A 24,708-nucleotide genomic window follows, 5' to 3' on the forward strand; every position below is an offset into this window, starting at 1 on the left:
CTTTCTAAAAAAAAAAAAAATACTGTAGGACTATGAAAATAGTCAGATGATCGTTTAATTCAGTATCCCGCGCAGAATGGGGGCAGTGAAGGCAGCATGGAAGTGCAGGAACAAGGCAAAACCTTGGTGATCCTTCATATGAATACTCTGATCTGGAGCTTGGGAGCTTTCTGACCCAGAGCTGCCCTCTGTGTAGTGCCTCTATGTGGATTTTATTTATGGATGTTAGTCTAATGCTATCTTCCTGAACCCTTCTAAGCTTCTAGCAGTCAGTGTTTTGTGTCAGACATTTTTTCAGCTTATCTTGCATAAAGAATTATCTGATCCTGCCAACTGTTGTTTGATTATTGTAAGGGAAGAGACAACAAGCTCTTGACCAGCTTCTTCTCTCTACAAGCCAGTCATGGTGCTGCAGAGGTCTGTTGTTCCTCTCCCTCCCAAAGCCATACTTTTCATGAGGTGCATTCTGGTTGTTCTTCACACAAAATCCCTTCTATACATTAGATCACAGCAATGGTATGATGAGATGAGTGGTGGAACTCAAAGCTGGTCTGTAAGGTTTATTTGTTTCAATTCCAAAGATTTTCTTGGGTTTTTTCTTTTGGTTGCATCCAAGTGCACCACTTGAACATGGTGGCAGATTATTCTGAACTGTGAGCAGACATGCATGAAATAGAACTGAACTTAATCTCATGTTCCAATTCTGTAAATGGGATGTTTTCCTAGTTAAAGACTTCTGGATTGTTGTGAATATTATATTGAAGTGTGTGGTACCTGGAACACTTGGACTTACAGACTGAGAGCTTTTGGGAAATGGAGGAAGGTGAATATGGCAGGAAGCAAGAACTGCGATAGTGATGTTCCAGCTTACTAAGCCTCTAAAAGATTCATAGACATTGAAAAGGGGAACTCATGAAGTAGCATCTGTATTTTTGAGGAGGAGAAAAGCCTTGTACCAGTTTTATTTGTTGCACTTCTAAGAGCCCATTTTGAAACAACGCATCCAGTTTGGAAACCATTTGTGCAGTCAGAAACTTGTTGCCATCACACAGTATCAATCTAGTCTACGTTTCTTAAGGGTTCTGTGTACTTCTAGTTACTCACTCTTACTTCCAGACAGCATCAGATATCTCCTCTTGCTTATGTTTTTGCCCTATAGAAATCATAGAATGATTTGGATTAGAAGGGACCTTAAAGACCATCTTGTCCCACCCCTCTGCCGTGGGCAGGGACACCTTCTGCTAGACCAGCTCCAAGCTCCATCCAGCCTGGCTTTGAACACTTCCAGAGATGGGGCAGCCACAACCTGGGCCTCATGACCCTCATAAGTAAAGAATTTTCTTCTAATCTAAACCTACTATCTGTCAGTATGAAGCCCTTCTCTCTTGTTCTGTCACTCCAGGCCCTTTTAAACTGTCTCTCTCCATTTTTCTTGGAGGCTCTTTTTTAGTTAAGAAATGTGCTGTTTGTATACTTGGTGGTGGTTATTCTCAGAATCTGTCAGTGTCTCTGTTAACAAGAAGCTGGTGGCTGTTCCCCACGAGCCAGCCATAAGAGCCACCTGTGTGGTGCTGAGGTGGATGGAGTCTGCCAGGACAGGAGATTGCTGTAGGTGCAGCTCAGCACTCAGCTGCAATGCAGCAACTCCTGGCTCTCTCTTCAGTCTTTCTGAGGCCTCTTGTGGGTGTTCTTGCTTTACTTTTCTTGATGCTTTCTTTTACTTTCACCTGTCAATTCTCCAGGTTATTTTCCTCTTACTGGTCTGTCCAGACAGGACTCCTTTTTTCTGCTTCTGTGTTTTGACTGCTGTGATGCACATCCCCTGAGAAAAGACTCCGCAGCAGAAGAACATAGAAAAACACTGCTCCAATGTTGTCTCGTTACTGCTGTCAGACAGAAGTTCACTTAAGGATGCCAGAGAGGACAGAGGCAGAGCTCTGATGTGACAGGAAGTTCAGGCAAGGAGGGCAGCAGGCAAGCCGAACACGGCCTAGGGAGCTGATCAGTGGACAGCAGTGAAGGGCTCTGGGGCAGGTGTCAGGGGTGGTGCTCTGCTGCACTCACAGCACGCTCAGGTTTGAACAGCTGCAGCCAGAGCAGGGCTGGGCTGTGCACATGGACACAGGCAGTCAGCAGAACTCTTGGGGACCAGTATACCTGCATGAACTCGGTGCCTTTGTGTCTTTGCCTTGATGCTGTGCTGCTCTGTTTTCTGCTTCACCTTCTCAGAGCTGTGAGAGTGGTCCTTTCAGCTGGGGACAGGCTGTGGTCTTCCTCATTTCCTACGGCCAACAGTGGTTTTGCCCTCGGTCCAGTGAGGTGTTTGTGCAGAATAATATATGCAAATGGAATCAATGGATAAAAAGGAGATAGGACCGTGGGCACAAACAGAGATGGGTTGGGGATGGGGGCCTCAGGTAGATGATTTTACAGGAAGGAGTATGTATCAGTGCTGTTTTGCACTGCAGTATTTCCTATGGATGCTTCTTGTTTATGATAGATTCCATCCTGCTGAGGAAGAGGGGGAGAGACAGATCCTGACCTGTAGGTAGATGCACCTTCAAGATCTTTTTCAAAAGCCGTAATGATATTGGAATACTCTTTAGTATGAGGACTTTTCTTTTTTAATGTCACTATTATGAAAAATTTTAAGTATTGTCCATCACTCTCTTGTATCACACTTGTGTTTGAGAGCAAAATAAGCTTTTAGGTATGGTGAGATACTGCTTGTGTGTTCTTCTTTTATCAAAGTTTAAATAGATAAAGCATTTCTGTATCTTGGGAGTCTGGTGGGCTTGCAGCAGGAAGACAGTTGCACAGTTGCATAGTGAGTAATACTTTATCTATGAGTGATTTCAGAGATAGGAACATGAGAACAGGCAAAGGAATGAGGCGGTCAAGGGATGAGATTGAATGTTCTTTTGCTAGAGTTGCCTCTCTTTTCTCATGTTTGTCCTTTCTCTGTGTCTCTATTTTAGTGCTTAACGAAGGAACTGAAGGAAGTTCAAAAACATAAGACCAAGACTGAGAGTAGATTTGGCTTGCTGACCTTGTTCTTCAAGCCCTGAGTTGTCCTTAAGAGCAGCACCAAAGTGGCCCTTCAGTTTTGTCCATGTAGCCTGTCAGTCTCCGTGAGATGGCTGTGCTCAGGATCTGGGCTTTTCTGAGTGACTGTCAGCTGTCCCCAGCTGACTGACAGGCAGCAGCTGGCCCAGTGCTCTGCCCTTTGCTGGAAGGAGGCCACAATGTGTGGCTTGACAGATGACACATCTTAAGTGCAGGCTCAAGAGAGGAGCATTTTCTGGGCCATTTCTGTCCACTGACTCTGCCTGTGTCAGAGGGTTGGGGCTCATGCACAGGAACACAGAGCCCTGTTCTCCTCCAGCTGTTCCTGGGGCTCCAGGCTCATGGCAGAAGGCATTTGGAGCTTTGCACAAAGCTGCAGTTTGGTCTGTCTGCTGCTCTCTCTATGGCCACACCTGCCATTGCTTTCTTATATGGACACTTGCTGAATTCACCCGCTTAGATTCCTGTGCTGGTGACTCTGCTCCCTCCTGCCTTGCTGCTCTGTCCGTGCCAGTTATAGCCCATATTGGTTCTTTGCTGATCATCCATTCCTCTCCTTTCTCCAGTTTCCTTTATGGATACAAGCATGAGGAATATCTCAGACTTGTGCTGATCAGGGAGGGCATTGAGCTGGGGCTTTGGGAGCTATAGTGGATTTGTATGGTCAATTTGGAGATGCGGGTCCAAATTATTTTTAGAACTATCTTTTATTATAATACACATATAAATATTTAGAAATCATAGAAATTATGAGATAAAGATGATATAAACTTTTTAAAATAATGATATATGTTGACTGTGCATTGAATATTTTCTTCCCACCCCCAGCAGACTGGCTTGCATACCCTCAGGGATGCCCATATCCACCTCATTTTGGAGTCCAGGAGCATATTTCTCCCAAGTGCTTTTGCAGGCTGCAGCTATTGAGCCAAGTATGTCTTCCACGTTGTTAGCACCCTTTTGGAAGAGGGTTCCACAGGCTGATACCCACAGTGTGACAAACTCACCCCTCCAGTGGTCTGTGAGCCTGACCCCTCTGCTGGTGGCTAGGGTTTGCTATTCTGGCAGGGGCAGTGAACACTCAATACCTGACTGTCCTCCCCAGGCCACACGTGGTTCTGCAGAGCTCTGGCAAATGCCCCTTTAAATCACCTTGGATCACCTCTTTCCAGATGAAAAGTCACAATGTATTTACCTTTACTTCCCTGGATGCAGTTCCATATGCTCAGAATTTCTGTGCCATTCATTGTCCTTGTTTCAGCTCTGCTCTGCTGAAACAAGGAGAGCTGCAGGAGCCAGAGCTGCGCACAGACCTTCATTTGTAGACACACCATGGCCATGGCACACTGATATCCTCTGTTCCCTCCACTCTTATTTCTTTTCTTTATGATTTATTTTGACCTCTAGTAACCGGTGAACCAATATTTTCTGGAAGTGTCTGTTTAAACAAGGTTCTGCTGGACAGCAGCTTAGGACCCATTGCTTTGTCTGTGATTCTTGGATTGTTTTTTCCCCTTTTGTAATTCAGTTCAATATGCCTTGAACTACATTTGCATCTTCCTTTTAAGCATTCATTCTGTCTCATAAAGTCCATCTGCAGTTCTTGAAGTTGGCCTTCGTCCTTGTCAACATGAATAACTTAGCATAACCAACAAACTTCTTCACTTCATTGGGTTTTCCTGGCTTTTTTTGGTTCTTTTTTTTCCCCAGGTTGTTTTAAATATCCTGAAAAGGAGATGTCCCAGTAGAAGTTTACATGTGCCTTTCTTTTGTTTTCAGAACCAATCACTCTTGCCTCACTTCTATCCTTTAACCAATTGTTTATCCATAATGGATGCCATTGCCTCTTGGTTTCCTTAAAAGACGTTGTAGAGGGACTTGGCTTTCAGAGGGCTTTTGCTGTATGGTTATTCTTATTTTCATCCTGGTTCAAATGCCTAGAGAGAGTGTGTGTCTGTCATTTTTGCATATATGTGGACATATATATATTGATAATTCTCAGTATGAGACTAAGCTCATCTCTCTGGTTTGAATTGCATTTTACAGGCAGTCATTATTTTACTGGTGGCTTTCTTTGATGACTATAAGCTTTTAGAATTCAGAATTGGATTTACTGGGTGTCTTGTGCAGCATTAAGCTTGTGATTTGACCCAGTGTCTCTCAAGAGCATGCAGAAGACAGCATAAATGCCAGGGCTTTGGAATGCCTACAGGGGCTGCTGACAAACTACCACATCCATTTCTTTTTTTTTTAATTTTATTTTAAAGGCTTGATCAGAGACATGACCTTTTTTATAAAGGATTCGTGTTGCGTTATGAACTTACACTGCTCTCTGGTGTAGGCGAAGTGAAGGCTCTCAATGGGAAATGTTTATCCTGGTGCTTTGCCTGGGCTGGTTTGTCTGCCGCTGCTCAGAGCCGCCTGCTCTGAGTGCAGTGCAGTGCATGCAGCAGAGTGTGCTCACAGCTTGGAGCAGCACGTGAGCTTCACCACTGTGGTGCTGCTCAGCAGGGCAGTGCATGCAGCAGGAGCGTGCTCAGAGCAGCATGTGAGCTGCACCACTGTGGTACTGCTCAGCAGTGCAGTGCATGCAGCGGCGCGTACTTGGAGCAGCATGTGAGCTGCACCACTGTGGGACTGCTCAGCAGTGCAGCGCATGCAGCGGCGCGTACTTGGAGCAGCATGTGAGCTGCACCGCTGTGGGACTGCTCAGCAGTGCAGCGCATGCAGCGGCGCGTACTTGGAGCAGCATGTGAGCTGCACCGCTGTGGGACTGCTCAGCAGTGCAGCGCATGCAGCAGAGTGTGCTCGCAGCAGCACGTGAGCTGCACTGCTGTGAGCTGCGTGTTGCTGCCATGGGCTGTTCCCATCCAGGCTGGAGGTAGAGCTTTCAGCTGTGACCTGGTCTGGGTATGCTGCTGAGCACTGAGTGTTTTCCCAAGCCTAGTACTGTGTTTCCTGTGTGCTTTATCCCTGAATACCTGTCCCTGATACTTACGATGCACCAGTCACAGAGCGCGTGTGCTTTGTATTGCTGCTCAGCGCTCATCAGGGCGCTCAGAATGGGGAATCTGTTGGGGCCTGTGGCACAATAATGTACAACTGTCTTGGCAGCTGCAGAAAGGGGAACCAAACGGGCTTTTCTTTCTGTTTCGCTTTTCCTCCAGCGCCCTGGGATGCCATCAGGAGCTCGAATGCCCCATCAGGGGGCTCCCATGGGTCCTCCAGGCCCCCCGTATGTCGGAAGCCCCTCGGTGCGACCCGGGATGCCCCAGACTGTGATGGAAACAACAAGAAAACGCACAGCACCACAGCAGGTCCAGCAGCAGCAGGTGCAGCAGCAAGTGCAGCAGCAAGCTACTCAGAACCGAGCTAGGAGGTGAGTGTTCTGGAAAGAAAACACAGGAGGACAATTTGAGGAAACAAAGATGGCACCTGTTTAGCAGTAGATAAGACTTTTAAGAACAAATAAGACAGAATAGAAGATATATGCACTGACAGTTTTTTAAGCAGGAAAAACATTAGTAAATTTTACCTTTTTTTTTGTTTGTGAATGGTCTTCAACAAACCAACCTTTAATAATGTCTGGTTTTGTAGTTATTCTGCTTTTACTTTGCAGGTGTGTCAGGCCATAAATTTGTTGAGTATGTTTAGCCTTTAGAATTAATGAACAGCTCTCTTCTAATATAGTACAATTATTGTATTATTTGTTGCCTGTTCTGTATAGTTGCTCTGATTTCTGACTGGCTAACCTACTAGCTTGTAAATGACACAAGTGGAAAAAACTTTGGTTTGTCATGTGAATGCTTGTGCTATGGTCACTCAAAAGAGTGGTCATAAAACTTGCAGTTGTCCCAAGTGTTTTTACATATAAAGTAAATAAATATGCACTGGAAGTAATTTCATAAAATTAGAGGGATTTCTGTGTGGAACTTCCTTTTTGAAATATGCCCACCTTGCACATTGCTGAATACATTCTGTCTTAAATAGGTTAACTAATTTCTTTTTGCAGCACATTAGACCTCATCAGTCTTGAGTGTTGAGTGGGATCCACACGCACATAGGGTGCAGTCATCTGTGTGGGCTGCCTTTTGCAGAATCATTATAGATGTATACACAGCTTCAGGCAGTGTTCTGGTGGGTCAGGGAATCCAGCTGGAGGTAAAACATGACTCTCTAAGCTCAGTTCTCCAGGAGCCCTGCTCTGTCCAGGTTATATACCTTGGATCAGCAAGCCAGATTTGGGAATGCTTGTGTCTGGGATGCATCTGGAAAGGACACTGATCTTGGGAGTATTAATACATTACAATTGAAAAGGTTGAACACAGAAGGAATGTGTGTGAGTGCAGCATGTGAGCACAAGCAGTGCGTGTACCTCTTGGAGACCTTTCCCAGCACCAGCCAAAATGCACATTCTGTAGCACCTCCCAGGAGGTTCTCCAAGAAACTGCACAAAATAATGCCACAAAATAATGCCCATGCTTCAGGTCCTAGGGTGGATATAACCTGACAAATTGCCCCTGCTGGATAATTAAGGTAAAGTTTAGTCACTAACTAGTTTCCAGGGAGCATTAGAGGACACTATTTGCTAAAAGCTGGTGGCCTGACTCACAGAAAAAAGTTCCCCTCCCCTGTTCTTAACTTCAGTGTTTCTAGTTTGAGACCCAGCAGTGATCTCTACTGCCTTGAGCCCAGTTCACACCAGTGCTGCCTGGGTACTCAGAGTTTCTCGGTTTCTTCTGCCATGCCTTCCCTTCAGATATTGTGTTGAACGTTTTCCCTTTTTTCATTTCCACCTCCCTGTGGTTTCCCATTATGTGTTTTTCAGGCACACTTTTCTGGCACCTTGGGTCCAATTCTGGGGGTAAAATGAGTTCCATGGTTCTCAGCATGGGCCAAGAAAGTTGCCCTTGTCCTTTCTTCAGTGGAGACAAAAATCTCATTTCTGTAAGAGATTATTGAAGAACTGGTTGAGATCCAAATTGTTTGGAGGGTGTTGCTTTGTTTTTTTCTTTCTTTTTATTTGCAAGCCTATGGGGTTGTTGCAGGTATCCCAATCCCTTTGGGAGGCTGGGGGTTGCTCAGCCCATACTTCTAGATTCTGTGAAGTGTTTCAGTGCAGGTTTCATTTTGTGAGTGGTTGAAGGTGTTGGAGTTTGACACCATGTGACATTCCATTCCCATTATTCCTACACTTCTAAAAGGGACATTGTTCACCTATTAAGTTGGGTGTAACTGAATTTTATGTCCGCTGTACCTCCAGGCACAAAGAGTTCCTCAGCCTTGGCTTATGTGGGCATGGGGAAGACTCTTAAGAATCTGGTATTTCAGCCCTGGCTCATTATTAACAAACATAGGAAGAGAGCATGCCGCATCAATGCATGGAAACACAGCTGATGACAGACTTCCAGTGTGGAAAGGAGGGATGTCCTTGTGACATGGCAGAGCGGCAGCAGCTGGTTTGCTGTCTCCCATTTGTCTGTCACAGACAGAGTGATTAATCTCCTGCTTAAGATAAAGGCCTTACAAGTTAAAGAGATGGCACCTGAATTCCCTCTTGGTCCCTGTTAGAGAAAGCTGGGTGACAAGTTTGGTGGGCATGAGCAATTCTTAGAATCTGAAGGCAGTCTTCCCGACAGCAGCATTTCTCAGGCACACACAGATTTGTGTTTATGTACACGAGTCAGGTGTGTTTTTAAAAGCATAGCTATAGAAATGTGCTTGTGTATGGGTACGGACACAGTATGTATACACACTGCAGGCACACATACATCTTCCCACTTCTGTGTTCATAAAGATGAAGAAATGTGGAAATGTAAGGTCTTCCACCTTTATCCATCACTCATGCAAATATGATAAGTAAAACAAGTGTGTATGTACATATGAAGGAAGGGTGTGAGTATGTGTGTGTTTTCATACATCATATGAAATACACACATATATATGTGTGTTCTTCAGCACTTAATTTTGGGCATGATGGAATAAATGCATGTTGTCTGTTTGAAGAAGTTGATGTGCCATGTGCAGGCTCTCAGCCACTCAGATGTGCACACGTGTAGGTGTGTCTGTGCACGCCACATGTGAGACTGTCCTCTGCATGCTTGTTTGTACCCAGGAGCAGTGTGTGCACATGCACTGCCATATATTGCCGCCCTGCACCACAGAAGATGCTGTGATCAAAGAACTTACAGACTTCTTTCCAGGATGCATAACAGACAGCCCTGATTTGTTCTTACCTAACTGCCTCCCCAGGCTGCTGAGAGAAGGGGTACAAGGTCCTGAGCATGGGTGAGACCCTTTTGCTGATGCATGCACAGCTGTGCACCAGCATGTGGAGATGTCAGGATAATTTAGCAGGTGGCCTCGTTACTCCTAGATCTGTCACCATGGTAACGTGTTTTTTTCTTTAAAAAATGTACAGTGCCAAGAGGAGGAAGATGGCTGACAAAATTCTCCCTCAGAGGGTGAGTCGCTTTCATTTCCTATTCCCTTCACAATCAGTTCAGCATCTTAGTGTAATTAGAGGAATTTTAGAAAATTCTTTCACTTTTTGTTTAAAAATCTAATTAAAAAGTAAGTAGGCAGTGGGTGCAAGTGGAGAGCAGGCTGGGCTGGGGGCTGGGAGCGGAGCAGCCCGGCCTGCGCGGCCTCGCGCCTGGGTTAGCCGAGCCAGCACTGCCGCTTGCTGGAGGCTCCGCGGCGCTGGGCTGCCAGCGCGGCCCTCGGGGCTCACACGGCTCCTGCTCCTTGCTGAGCCTGGCCAAAACCTGCTCCACAGTGTGCTGTACCTCCAGGGCTGGGCTCAGACTCAGGTTCCTGGCCCAGCGGAGCTGCCAGGTTATGATTTTTATGGTTGTGTCACCATAGGGCTGAAGTGAACCTGTGTAAACAACAGAGTCCGAGGGGTCGGTATTGTCTGGAGAGTTACTAATTCTCTTATCCCTGGGGATATGTCTGGCTTCTGGTGTCTGCCTATGTTTGATCCTCAGTGCATCTTCTACTTCCTTTCTAAACATTGGGATTTCTCTCTGCTCTCCTCTCTCGTTATTCCCGTACTTTTCTTTTTCTTTATCCTCTTCAGTACAGTTCACAAGAAACTGCTTGGTCCCTAAAGGCTTCAAAATACATACCTTTGTCACATCCTAATCTAAGTTGCTTTGACTTCTGGTGCTTTTTCTGGGCTCAGAATCCCTTGGACAGGTGTGTCCTTTTCCTCCATATCCTTTTCAAGTTTTCAAGCTCCACTGCTAAAGTGAGCCCAAACTTGCTGGCACACTCCCAAGTCACTTCTGTGACAGTTCACAGGTGTCTACTACCAGCCATCCAAAGAGGTGAGCCCAGTTTGGTACTCCTGATGCTATGCTATCGCTTCTTCTCTTTTTATTCCTGCCACTTTCTGGAAGCAGAGCCTTTCATATGTAAGCCATTAGATCTCTTACGTTGCTGTCTTGAAAGGACTTAGCTACCATTAAACCCAGACCTTTGAACGACTTGCAGCCTCCCTGGTAATTCTGTTGAAGCCTCATTCCTGCTCTGCTGGTGGTCTGTACCTGTTCTATAATGAAGGCTAAGTTTCTTGTACTGTCAGTTTTGTCTGTCCCACACAAACTGTTTTCACAGACAATGATACATCCTGAACAGTGAGGCTGTTGCTAGAAATAAATGTCCATTTCAAGATGCTTTTAGTTTTGTTTTGGGTTGGTTGGTTGTGGGAGTGTCTATATTTTCGGTTTTTATTTTGTGTGTTGCCTTTATAAGATTAAAAGGTGTAAGAGGTAATCAAACTTTTTTGCCAGCAGAAAATCAGTGACTCTGTTTACCAAGTCCGTGATAATTCTTTAATAGGTAGAGCCTTACATAGGTGTGCCAGAAATCTCTACAAATGCTTTCAGAGCCATGCTGTCACCAAATATTCTTGCTTTTCAGTATCTCTGTTGCTGCCAGCCAATAGCTCTAACTGATGGAGTAATAAGGCATTTGCTAGAAGTCTCCTCTGCAGTGGAGTTTTTATGAATGCAGCTGCAGTAGTGGTATCAATGATGTGACCTCTGTCTGGGTTAAGGTACCCTCTTAGGCAGCAGTTAGTGTGTCAGGAATCCCTTACACCATCCGTGGGATGAAGAAATGCTGTGCACATCATTGTCCTGTCAAGTGGAAGGTGTGCGCTGGTGGCTGTGGAATGCATGTGAAACATGGGTAAAACAGTTCCAGCTTTCTGGAACTACCTCTGGAATGTTTTCCAGCCAGTCAGCATCTGTTACCCACAGATTTTTTGCAGACTCTTGTTTATGTTTTCTGGGAACTTTGAAGGGAAGAGGGGAAGACATTAAATACATTTGATTCTTGAAAATGATCTTATGTTGTAGTGGAAAGGAGGTGGGTTCTCACTATTCCTCGCTGCGATAATGACTCAGCAGTTGGCACAGGTAACCTCCTGTTGGATTTCCAGGCTCTCTGATCAAGCCTGTGCCATAGTCCCGGAGCATTTTGCTGGCTGCAGAGGTTCACTGAGCCACTCCAGGTCAACTATTTGAGAAGGATTTAATTTTGCAGGAATATAATTGTATGAAAAATTCAGCCCAGCAAACTTTGCAAGTAGGAAGTTTGGATTAGGGAACTGCATGGGACATCCTGGCACTTCCAGTCTGGTTCCCTCTGTCTTGGAAGCCACTTCAAGACTAGTTAGGTTCCTTACCTGAAATATACTTTTGATCTGGCAGCTTGGGGTTTTTTTTGTTTTGCTAGGCTTGGCAAGGGAAGTACTTTCAGTTTGCCAAGTTAGAGAGGCTCCTCTCTTGAAATCCTCTTAGTCATTTGTTTTCCCTGATCCTGGTTAGATTAATGTCTTTCAAACCTCTTTAAATCTACCTCTCAAGAAACCAAAACTATACATAGTATTACAGATTGCCAATATTCACCATGCTTGAATGCTGCTCCTGCATTTTTAGCTCTATTGGAAATAGCACTACAAAATGGGATTGCTGTGCTTTTTGGGTTTTTGTTGTTGTTGTTGTTTGTTTGTTTGTTTTTCTTTGTGGGGTTTTTTGGGTTTTTTGTTGGTTTTTTTTGGCCTTTCCACATTGATACAGCCTCTGGTCATTCTGTGGTTGGCTAATACAAGTATTTCTGCTTTCTGTCATATGCAACTGATGAATTCCCATATTAGAGCAGGATTTAGACTCTGAGGCATGATCCTGTGTGTTGTAATGCTATATATGATCCCATCTCCATTATACAGTTCTGAGCTTCCTTACATTCTCTGTACTGTCCTCTTCCTTGCAAAGACAGTGACACCCAAATTTAGCATTACTAAGTTTTCTTGGCATACTTCTCCCTTTTTTGTACAAGAACACTTTTTTCCTACGCCAGGTCTTGCTCCAACCCCCATTTTTCAGTCTTTAGGAGTGTATGTCTTTATGACTGTATGTCAAATGCCTTACTTAAATGCAAGTTGATTCTATTGACAGCGTATATTTTGTCTAAAATGCAGTTTTAACACAAGGACTTTGGTTACGCTCACATTGACATACTGTAACATAACAAGGCTTAGAATTTTTTATAGAGTATTTAACATTGACTCTAGTTCTGTCCAGCAGGCTCTTTCCTGCCCTATTTTCCTCACTTCTGGATCTTTCCCTTGTTCACACTTGGCTATCGCTGAAATCCTCATTCAGTTTTGGAGAAGTTCACAGGCATCTTCATTCATGGCTAATGAAGTTATCAGTTAATCAGTTCCTAAATCTCTGGAACTGATGTTACCTTTGTGACCCAGGTTTCACAGTTGTGCCTCAATTTCAGCCTCAGACCACAAACTGTCTGTAGGGACACATGACTGCACCTCAGATTGTACCTCTTTCTCCAGGCCTTGCCTCCTCATTACTTCGGGTCAGTCTTATTTTCTCTTAGTATTGAGTCATTACGTTTTTTCCCAGGGAGATGTGAACGTGATCCACCATTCTGGTTTTTCTTGGCTTCCTTGCCTACCCGTTCTGATGCAAGAATCTCAGCTGAAAACCATTCTGGCTCCATAGCTGTGCCCATCTCTGCTTTTCCTTGTTGAACTTGCAGAGTGGAGTTCAACTTTGAAACAGCAAACTGCCCCCCCTTCTGTGGCATGCTTGTCTCTTAGTATTGGCTGCTGTTCTTCTCACTCAGACCCAAATTCTTGAGGACTTTTTGTCTGGCTGTGCTGACAGGGTTTTGTACACCTGTCCTCTCCTTTTCATCTTCTCTACTTCATTTTCCTTTACACAATATTTAGTCAATTTTTGCTGCTGCTGTTCACTGACCACCATGTGGAATTCTCTGCACAGATCCCATGCCATAATAGCTGTCCTGCTGTGGGTTGGTCACTGCATGGCTGTTGTCCACCTCTTTCTCCATCTGAGCCAACCAGAGGTGAGGAACACCTGGATCTGCCATTCTTTCGTGCACGAAGAAGAGGTTAGGAGCGTGATAATCAGTGGTAGCCTTAGATATAGCAACTGTGAAATAAAGAAATTAAAGATCTTGCCAGGGATGAGGAAGGAGAGTAGTCAAGTACAAACCCTGGACTTTAGAGAAGCAGAGTTTGCCTTATTCAGGGGACTGGTAGGTGTGATTCCTTGAGAAGCAGCTCTGAGGGGCAAAATGTCTCAAGGAATCTGGGAGGTCTTTAAGGATCTTTAAAGCAGCCTGCTTTAAATGCAGGAAAATGAGCAGATTTATGAGGAGCCCAGAATTAGGTAATCACAGTGGCGGTCCCAAAGTCAAAAGGCAATGTACAAGAAGTGAAGCAGGGACAAGGTTACAAAGGAGGAGTTTAGAACAATTGCCTGGGCATTGCAGGGAATGGTATCAGCAAAGTCAAAGCTCAGCTGTAGCTAAGATCTTCAAGGGACATCAAGGACAAGAAAAGTTTCTACTCTTGCCCTAAAGGCTGACCAAGTTCAATGCGTGCTCCATGCTGAGTGGGCTGGGTGATCCAGTGATGACAGACACAATAAGTCTGAAGCACTCAAAGCCTTCTTTGTTCAGTCTGAACTAATGATGCCTCCTATGCCCTGTGATCAGTGAACACATCCAAGAGGAACAGGAGACACTGGACAGGGATAGGGCCAGGGATTAGTTGAGGAAACTTGACCTGTACAACTCCATGATATCCAACAGACTACATCTGAGGGAGCTGAGAGAACTGGCCAATGTCCTTTCATGGCCACTCTCTCATACATAATAGTCTTGTATTCGGGTTGGGACATTTTGGTCTAAACGGGCTGACAGCCATGTGGGTGGATGATGAGGCTGAGAAGGTGGCTAATGGTTGCTCAGAGTGCTGCAGGGATGTGTCACAGCAGCTGTCCAGTCCAGCATCCTTGCCACTGGAGGAGGCAGTGCCATGCTTGCTTATAAAATCTACAGATGACACCAATCTCTGTGTGGGGAAACCAGTTGATATGCTTATGGACGTGCTGGAGGAATGAACCAACAAGAACTTTGTGAAAGTGAACTAAGTCAAATGTTCTTCCTTGAGAAAGAAGAGGGCTACCTGGCTGAGGAGCAGCACTTCTGGAAAGGCCCTGCAGGCACTGGTGGACAGGGAGCTGAGTGTGAGCAGGTGTATGTGTTGTCAGCAAAGATGACTAACCGTATCCAGAGCTCTGTGGCCGGGAGCATAGCCAAGAGATTGAAGGACTTGATTACCCTTCTTTGCTCTGTACTCGTTAGCTCAGTGCTAGAGCACTGTGTCTAGTTTTAGGATCCTGAATTCAAGAAAAACATTGGCAAACTGGACTGAGGTCAGCAGATGATTGTCAGGTTGATTGAATGCCTTGATCAGCACATGAGGAAAGACTGAGACAACTGGCCTTGTTCAGCCTGAGGGATGCCTCTGAGGGGACCTAGCAACAGCAATGGCTTGCCAGGTCCTAAGAGAGGAAGACCAAGAACATGGACTGCTTTTGCCGTTTTACTGGACTGTGTTACCAGCCCTGTAGTAGTCAGTCAGAAATCCTCCTCAAACCACTCTCTCTTAGGGGTTGTAGGGTGGTACAGTTGTTATTTATAAGGAATGTCAGCCCCTAACTGTCTTTCTTTGACCATAGAAGCCTCAGTGGTAGAGACACTTTTGTCAATAAGCTATAGTCTAAAGTTTCTCAGCAGGGAAACTGTCCAGTATCTGCCAAGTCAGACTTCAGTCACTGCCACTTAAGATAAAAATTCTGGTTCTCAGCAATACATGTGAAATGTGTGGGTTATGTCCATCTGCCGTAGGTAGTAAAAAAGGCTAAGGATCAAATTGAGCTTGTCAAACTTGGGGGAGGAAGAGGTTTTGGATTTTGTTACCTGTCTCAAAGACAGAAGTTCTCGGGTAGCCTAATTCTCAAGACACTGCCAAATCTCTGTTAATTAGTGATTTTTTTTTTTAAAAATCAAGATTACTGAAACTGTTTTGTTTGTCCTGCTTAAGCAGTGAAGAATGCAGCTCCAGTTGTTCCTGCCTGAAATAGATCCAATTTTATTTACTGAGCTTTTTCTGGGATCCTGGAGGTGCACAACAATAGGACCAGTGAAAGATTTGCTGGCCAGCTGCTGTATAAAACAGGTTCAAATTACATCAGCTTGCTCAGGACCTTGTCCAGACGGGTTCTGAATACCTCCAGCCAAGGATGAACACTCCAGAGCATTTCTTGGCAGCCTGTTCCAAGGTTTTAATACCATAATGTGTTTTGTTTGTTCTGTCAGAGGTTTTTTTTACAAACCAATTCCTTATAGGGAGTGAATTGCCCATGCTGCAGCAAGTTTCTGTTGCCTCTCACCCTAATCTCACGCACCTCCAAGGGGAGGCTGGCCCTGTCTGTGCTTCACCAGTCCCCATGGCCATCGCACTCTCCCGGGAAATCTCCTTTCCCCTTTTCTTCTCCAGGCTGGAGAAGCTCTTGCAGCCTCTCCTGGCAGGTCTGTGCTCCAGCCCCCACCGTCCTCTGCAGGCCTCGCTCCAAGATGTCACATCTTTGTGCTCCTGTGCCCACCGGTCCAGATCCAGTTTCTCCAGCGTGGAGTAGGAGGGAAGAGCCTCTTTCCTGGGCTCGATGGCAAAACCTGTGCTAATGCAGCCCCTTTTGCAGCTGACCTTTGCTATGGCTGCCTTACCCCTCAGAGTCCTTCTGCCCTTGTTGTCTGTCCCTCAGGGCCCCCAGCTCCTCTCCTGCCAGTCTGTTTTGTACCCCAGCGATGCCCACCTGTCCCCCTGCCCGGTGTGACTCCACGCCAGGAGCAGAGCTTTTCCTGTGCCCACCTTCACCGTGCTGAGGTGCTGTCCTGTCTGTGCAGCCTGTCAGGGTCCCTCTGCCCAGCCCTGCTGCCCTGCCTGGCCTGGGCTCGGCACTCTGGGAGCCTGAGGACAGCACTCAGCCAGGAGCAATGGAGCCAAAGGCAGCGTGGAGCCTTCTCTGTGGCTTTGGACGTGAGCAGCAGAACCAGAGCCGCACCTGGGCTTTTCTTTAGCTCTCCTTCTGCTGCTCATCTTCTTGCAGAAGGCTTCCTCATTGCTGTCCCCAGCCTGCTGACTGCTGTCATTGCCTTCCAAGCTGTCGTACTGTGACAGCCATAAAAGCTTTCCAAAGGTGTTTGTATCCCAGAATTTGTAGTGTTGCAGCTGTTCCTCGGTCTCCAATTCTGTCTCACAAGCCTTGCACATCTGTTTACAGGCAGGTGTGGTGGGGCCCCCACGCTGTCTCCCATCATGTCATTCCTTCCACACTGTCCACATTGCCCCCACTTGCAAGTTGGCCATTTTTTTGTCATCACTGATAAAAAATCTTGTGAAAATCAAAGATAAAAATCTATAATTTAATAGCAATTGCTTTTTAGTAATTTATAAAAGTTTGAAATGTTTGAATTTTCATACTAGAAAGATAACTGCAGCCTCAAGAAGGACACTGTCTTACTAATGTTAATAGTAATCTCTTCCAGTTGTCCATGGAATTCTAAGATAAAGTATAACTACATATGTTCAAAACCATAGCTGATGAGATGCTGGTTCTGCTGGGTGCTTTCTGGAGTTTTGTCAACTAGAGAAAGGCCAGAATGGAGAATTGAAGTATTGAAGCACTCTTTTTGCATTTATAGTCAGAACTTTAGTAGAAGAGTGTACACCTGCACGGAGCCATGAACTTTTCTGTTAGGGCAAACCATGAAAGGGAAGGAATTAGGCAGACTGCACAGATCCTTATCACATACGCACTGTCATGCCTCCAAAAGATTATCCCAGTAGTAGGGTGAGAAAGCAAAGGACTGAGAGCTGGCAAAACTGGCCTGATCTTTGATCTTGCCCAAATCCCATGTGATTTGCTGTGCTGTGACCATAACACATCCCTAGAGAAGAATACAAACACAGCAAGTACAATTCTTCTCTCAAATGCTCTCCCAGCCTGTGGCCATTTGCAGTTCAAGGAATTAGATGCAGCTTTGTCTTTGGCTGATTTTAAAGTGTTTGTGCTTTTTAGCATCTTGTAATATTTAGCATCCAGTTTGGTTAAAGGAATGGAATAGGAAATAACCCTTTCACTTTCATGTGATAAAAGATGTCAAAGTGTGGAATAAAAATATTTATTGAAAGTTTCTGCTGCTTCTACAAACTTCCTAGAAATTTGATTAGATCCTGGTCTAGTGCCCATTGAGCCAGCCAGAAAGGTTGTGTCATCTGTGCTGCACAGGCTCTCTCCTAAGGGCCCTGTAGGCCATGCTGCACCCTATGCCCAGGGGGTTCACAAACTGACTCTGATGGCACTTGGCCTTAAAGGTCTGAAACTACTTTCTTGGTCCAGAATTTTTAATTGACTGTAGCACACCATCATTAATTTCTTCAGGCAAGGAACTGAGGAATCTTTTAATCTGTGCAGAACAAGAACATTGGGGTGTTTTGTTGTGTCCAAAGATCTGCACTCAGTGCCTCGCTGCCCTTGCTCTGCAAGCTGTCAGTTTCTTGATGTTTCCAGGGTAATGCTTGCTCTTCATGCTCATGTTTCTTTTATTATGCTGCTGATACTAACATTCTGAGAAAGCATATAAGCAGTTAAAACTATAATGGTTTGCCTAAAGCTGAACAGAGTTTTTGCTCTGGTTTCTACTTTTCCAAAGTATCTGTGGTTTCTGCTTTTCCAAAGTTTTAGTCTTGCTATAAGTAGAGCAGGTATTCTACCATCTCAAAACAAAAAGAGTCAGTTGAAAGAGACATTTATTTAATAACCTTAGTCTGTCTAAATACAGCAAGGAGAAATTGTTCGTCGTTAGGCTGGAAAAGCAAATTAGGAAAGGGATGGCAAAACCCTGTAAAACATAGCAAAGTTGCCTAGGGAATGCCTTCCCACTGCTGCTCCAGCAGTGCAGGGAAATGGTGCCAAAGGAAACTCACTCATGGCAGGTTCCAAAGGAGCAAAAGGAGGTTCTTCCTCCCATATTGCCTGCTGAGGTTCTGGAACACTCTGCCTTGGACTGGTGCGGATACTGAAAGGCGGCAACTTTGAAATCTGGTCAGAGGCACAATAGCAGGAGAGCCAGCAGGAGAGCCATGACCTCTGCAATAGTTCTCATGTCCTTGTTCCAAAGGGAACACGTGCATGCCTGCTGTCTCTCACACAGGTGTTTGTGCCTTACACCAGATATAAACTGTAATTTTAACTCCAACTAATTCTGTTTCTAAAGCAAAACATGAAAACCAACTCACTTTTAATTCCTATGGAAATATAGGGGTGAATATTGTAGAAATAGAAAAGCTAGAGTGAGTATTGTAGAAATAGAAAAGGTTGTCTAGTAGCTCTATTTTAGTTACTTACAGTACCTTTTTATGGTTTTCCTGCATGAGTTATTCCAAATTAAGAAGCAACATTTTCATTTAAGGGTATACTTACCCATTTCTAAGCTCAGTTCATTAGGTCATATTTCCAACCTACTTCATATCCCCTCCTCTGCTAACTCCCTTGTAAAAGAGAAAATAACAAGGGGGTTTCTCAATAGAACTAATATAGTTAACTAATTTATTAAAATACCAATAAAAGTTGGCAGGATCGTGAGTTGACACCTGATGGCTGGTTGTGTTGAAACTTTGACATGAAGGTCAATTTCAGCAGCAGAGGAAGATGTGCTGACAAAGGCAGGCATCCTACCTGGCAGTGTTTACTTACAGTGGGTGGCACTTGTTTTTGAAACACCAGCATGAACACACCCCACCCCCTCCCCGTTTAGTTTGGGGGATGCAGCACTTTTCTGGTTCTTAACAGGACAAATTCACTGTAGTTTGGATTGCCAAGAGAAGTCTCCCTGGCTGCTGGTAGCTAAGCCTCAGTGGAAGAACACAGCCATGGTCCAGGCTCTGTGGATTCAGGTGGGGTCTTCCAGAGCGCCTTAGCCTCCATTCTGTGCTCCTGCTCTTCAGTCTGTGCCTGTCCCACGCCACTGAGACCTGCCCCACTGTCTGGGAGCTGCTGTGGCAGGGAGAGCTCCTCTGGGCACACCTGTCTGAGGGCTGGGAACGTGTCAGTGTGGCTGTTCTGGAGCATGGCGCGTTTGTGCTCCCGGTGCTGAGGTGTTCCTTGCTTCCTTCTCAGATCCGCGAGCTGGTTCCCGAGTCGCAGGCCTACATGGATCTCTTGGCCTTTGAGCGCAAGCTGGACCAGACCATCATGCGGAAGCGCGTGGACATTCAGGAAGCGCTGAAGAGACCAATGAAGGTATGCTGTGAGAAATTTGGACATTGTATCAGGGGAGGAGAATAATTCTTGTAGTAAATGGTGGAAATACCTTTCAAGCTAAAGTCTCGTTAGCAGAAATGCTTTGGAATGGATTAGACAAAGCTCCTAAGAGTAAACAGCTGAGAATCAGCATGCATAGAAAAGTGGTAGAGAAAATTTAGTGGCCATTACCAGCTCTAGCTTCTGAAAGTCTTTAATAAGGGGAATAATAGCCTAGGGATAAATAAAGGATAGATAAACATTGGTTTGGGAACTTTGTATTAAAATGATAAAAAATGAGAAAATAAGAGATTAGAGGGCTGTGCTGAAGGTGTGTATTACTTTTCCTATTCAAATTTGGTCAAAAAGTGGAACCTGTGGAATAACAGAGCATACAATGGGAAGAATTACTTACAGAAATTATTATTTGTGTAAAAAAAAGAATGGATGACATTCTCTGCAGTTTCTATTAGATGAAGTCCAGCACTTCACTCTTCCTAATATCCCACTGAAAAGGTTTTTTCTAAGTTTTCTGAGTCTATTCATTGGAATCATGGAAGAGTTTAGATAGGAGGAAACTGGAAGTTACTTAGTTCAACCTTCTGCTAAAAACAGGATTGTCAAGGCCTTGTTGAGTTTTGAAAATCTGTAAGGATGGAGGTTTCACAGCCTTGTTAGGCAGTCTGTTACATTTTTTGCCCACTCTTATTGTGAAGAATTTCTTTTCATGTCTCATTTAAGTTCTTGTAACTGTATTGGGTAGCTCATACTCTATTCCTCAGGTAATTCCCATAGAATGAAGGGTTTTGTGGCCAGATGTCTGCTGTGACATAAAGCTATCATTCTTGTCTGTACCACAGTGATGAGGGTCAGCCCAACAAAGATCAATATTCTCTTGTCTTTGTCACTGTACAGGTACCTGATAAAATGTGGAAAGCTTTTACCTCTTGGTGTTTTTCCAGTTGATATATGTGAACAAACAAAACAGCAACAAAAAAAAAACCAAAAAACCTGCAAAACCCAAACAAAAAACCAACCAAACAAAAAACCAAAAAAACCAAAAACCAAACAGAAACCAAAACAAACAAACAAAAGAAACAATTAAGTTATTAAGTTCCATTAAGTTCCATCTACCCCTCCTAGACAGAAAGGAAACTGAATTGTGGATGGTCTAAATCATGAGTTCATTCTTAAAAAGTGTTGCACATAATAGATTTTACTCTCAGAAGAAATAATTTGTCTTACCTTCTTGATATGGGTAGAACACCATTCTTTTAAACTAGTTAGGAATCTGGCGTTATTTTAAGGTGATTGAAGACTTTGACTTAAATTCATAAATCAGCAGGAAGTTATTTATTCTGTGGTAAAGTCTTTAATGAGGGAATCAACAAGTGCACAAGGTCCTAGCTGTAAGCTGTTCTATGGAGATATTCAGGGTCTGGGATAGGGAAGAGGGTCGGAGGCACAACACTCTACAGAAACTGTAGACAGAAAATTCTATCTAGGGCTCAGCAAACACATTTTAAATATCACTTACTCAGTTAACATCTAGAGAATGATCAAACAGATGTTTTCCAAATTTGTGTGTAGGTAGTCCTAGCATATGGGTATCAGAACTGTCAAAATAGGGCTAAACCTAGATAAACATGGGTTCTTGTTAATGTTAATATTTCCATTTTATTATAGTTGCAGAATTGGTAACAGCAATAGAAGTTACCTCTGCATTTTCATCTCTTATCAAAGCTCTTGTAATTTTGAAATACTTGCCTTAGAACAGTGATTCTCAAACTGGAATTGTAATCCTATAAGAAATATGAATTTGTCTAAAGTATGTGAAATAATGTAGGGAATATGCAGGATTTCTCAGAGTTATCAGCTGCAGCTACAGTTACAGTGTTTGTCACGGTGATTGAGCTGTAGCTAGAAACAGCTCGAAGCTGTGGTTGTAGGGAACCACAGATTTATGGTCTAGTGTTGCTCAGGCTGGGGCTTTTTCTGTCTGAAGACTATGCTGGGGAAATTTTAGGCATAAGTGGTTAAACCTTTTTTTTTTTGTGAGGACAGTGCATAAAATATGTTTGGCTTGTTGGTCCTACTTGGATCTCCTGAGAACAGGTGCACTCTTGAACCAGATGACAGCTGTGGGACGGCTCAAGAAGTGAGGAGACCTGGGGTTTGGGCAACTGTTGAAGGGGAAAATGGCCTTCCCCACCTGTCAGCTCCTTGGACTACTGTCAGCAGCCCTCTTCAGCTGCCTGGGCAGCTTTCTGCTGCTTGGGCACTGCTGTGTGCTCTCCTCTTCTTCAGCCAGTCCTGCATTCTTGGATTGCATCTGTCATGAGAGTCTCAGAATTCCTTGTCTGCAGAGCAGCATTAGCCAGAGTCCTTGTCCTGACTTCATGGAAGACCCACGTGGTCAGAATTCCAGGAAGAACTTTAGGAGGTAGTCAGGCAGACAGGGCTGTTTGACAGATATAGCAAGCTCCATGGCCTGAAGGAAACAGAAACCATACACTCAACAGATCAGAAGATGTCAATAAAGAATTAATTACTGAAAATCTATGCAGCTCTAAGGCCATAGTGGACTTTGGGAGTGAGATTTATTTGGCTAAGTATAGACATAGCCATTTCATTCATTTACGTGTGAGCTAGTCACTCTCGGCTCCCTTCATAGTTGAGAGATCAAGTTGGTGTAGACAGTGGTGTTCAGGGCACAATTCTTCTCATACACAAGTGGATGTCTAAAATAATATAGATAAATAATACCCTAAAAATGCTTATTTGTCTCCATTGTGTAACCCTGAGATAGACAGTTGTCACCATAAACATAATTTTAAGACTGAGATGATTTTCATCCCAAAGCCTGAACCAGGGTCTTCTGACTGACAGTGGGATGTGACCATGACATGAGCAGGGCTCCCACTGCAAACCCTGGCACCACAGACAGTACTTTCATCTCACCCAAACCACAGACTGGCATCCAGAGACTGTCCTTCTTTCGCAGTGAACTGGTGTGAGACATTCTGTTTACAGATATGTGTGTGGTTGCAGTTCCCAAACTAAATTATCTGCTTCCAGGTTCTCCAGTTTTAGGTGAGAAACAAGTAGTAGCATCAGAACACCATCATAGTGTCTCTCTCCCTAGTTTCATGAATTGAGATTTTTTTTCCCCACTTTCAGGTTTTAAGATGACTGAGGAATTGATATTGGATTGTTGCCAGAAAGCAATTAGGTTTTTTTTTCTGAAACACTTGTCTTGTGCCATAATTCTGTGTTCTGCTTTTTGCATTATGAGATAAGGAAATTCAAACACCTTATCTCCTTTAATCAATCAGTGTTTTAAATGTCTTTCAGGTTCTTTAATGTTCTCTTTTCTCAGGTAAAAAATTAATTCCTCCCAATCCCTGTAGAAAAATAATTTTTCAGTGCACCTGACTTCTTCTTACTACCTGTCACTATCCAACTCCTCATTGTCTCCTGAGAAAGTAGAATATACAACTACAAAATAAGCTGCTACAGCTGATTCTGTAGACTGTTGTGCATACTAATTTCCATTTGATTCCTCTGTAGCATTCGCTTCACCTTTTTTTGAGTTTTGTTGTTGCTATTTACACTTTTATAGAACTGTTAATAAGTGTTTTTCATGTGCTGGTGCAATTTTGAACTCAGTAAATACTGTCCCATTCCTTTTATTATTCATTATACTTGTGTAGTCTACCAAGTCACTGGGTTTTCTGCTTTGGGTTGGCCATTTTTCAGTTCATGTCCATTTTCTTTTCAGGAGTTACCTAACTAATTTTGTTTCCTCTACAAATTTTGACATGTCTTGCTGCTCTGAGCGAGATGCCTCTATACTCCAGCTCTGATATGGACATTCTTCATTTAATTGGGGTATTTTATAATGATCAGACAGTGGTCATTGTTTTTTCTGGCTCCTGATTTTTAGTTTCCATGCTACCACTGTTCATTTTGCTTTCTAAAAAGTTTTTTTTTTCTGTGAGACTGGAAAACAGTTACTGTATATGCAAAGGCAGAAACACAGATTTGAATCTTTTCTGTGCTTTGTGCTTGAGGTTTTTATGCTATATTGAGGTTCATAGAAATTCACCTTTAAGATATACTTAGAGAGCTCTTACCACAATACTACTTACGAGGTTGGCAGTCAGATTTTCTTGAGTCAGTCAGCAGTAGACTGTCTGCTAATAACTTTGTTTGTTTGTTTGAAATCCCAAGCACAACTTCCCTGGAAGTGTCTGGGGGGTTTTGGGTCCAGCCTGAGAGTTCATTGAAGGAAACTAACTTCAGCAGTTGATGGAGATTTATCTGGGGGATGGTACACAGATCCTGGGATCATCAGATACTTGCTTTCTGATTCGACTTGTTAGGGATTCAATACTGATGGAAATTGAAAAAAAAAAGTAACACTGTAAACCAGGGAAGGTTTTCTGGAGGATTTATTTGACAGATCTCCAGCATTTCACCCATTTAAAGCTGTATTCATTACTTAAAGCTGTATTCATTTGTGTGAAGATGACATCAGAGAACCTGGAGAAGGAGCAGGCTTTGGGTGTGCTGCTCCACCGTTCCTGTCAGCCTCCCATTCAGATCTGTTTGATTTCATGTGAGCTCACCCAGCAGTTGTGCTGAGACCCTTGCAGGAGTTCATTGCTGACATGTCCACTCATCTGTTACATTTGATTACTTCTTTCCTTTTCGTTTTCTCAAGGAGAAATTGTAAGTGAAATACATTGGGTTTCGGGGGAGACTTTTCGTTTTAATCTGAGTGCTATTTAAAGTTCCTTTTGCTGAAGCTGAGTCAAAGATCAGTGTCTTACTGTGAGGGAACAAGGAGCTCAAGCGTTTACTGATTTTTGGACAAGAGATTATTTGATTCACAAAGTTGATCAAGTCTCTGTGAAGTTCCTCCTGCTTAGCT

The 24,708-nt window shown here is 43.9% G+C and overlaps 1 protein-coding gene across 6 annotated transcripts in view; it reads left to right on the plus strand.

The window, feature by feature from the left end:
- SMARCD3 (SWI/SNF related BAF chromatin remodeling complex subunit D3) overlaps positions 1-24,708 on the plus strand; it is a 75,148-nt gene that overhangs the window by 29,636 nt on the left and 20,804 nt on the right. For all 6 annotated transcript variants that reach the window (XM_071456365.1, XM_071456366.1, XM_071456364.1 and 3 more), the window contains 3 exons: positions 6,234-6,445; positions 9,488-9,530; positions 19,650-19,772. In XM_071456365.1, the coding sequence (XP_071312466.1) occupies positions 6,243-6,445; positions 9,488-9,530; positions 19,650-19,772 (369 nt within the window). In that variant the 5' untranslated portion in view covers positions 6,234-6,242. The remainder of the gene's footprint in view (positions 1-6,233; positions 6,446-9,487; positions 9,531-19,649; positions 19,773-24,708) is intronic.

The sequence above is a fragment of the Agelaius tricolor genome, unplaced genomic scaffold (genome assembly GCF_023055355.1).
Source record: "Agelaius tricolor isolate 1412-34295 unplaced genomic scaffold, bAgeTri1.0.p SCAF_58, whole genome shotgun sequence".
In the NCBI taxonomy this organism is placed as follows: domain Eukaryota; kingdom Metazoa; phylum Chordata; class Aves; order Passeriformes; family Icteridae; genus Agelaius; species Agelaius tricolor.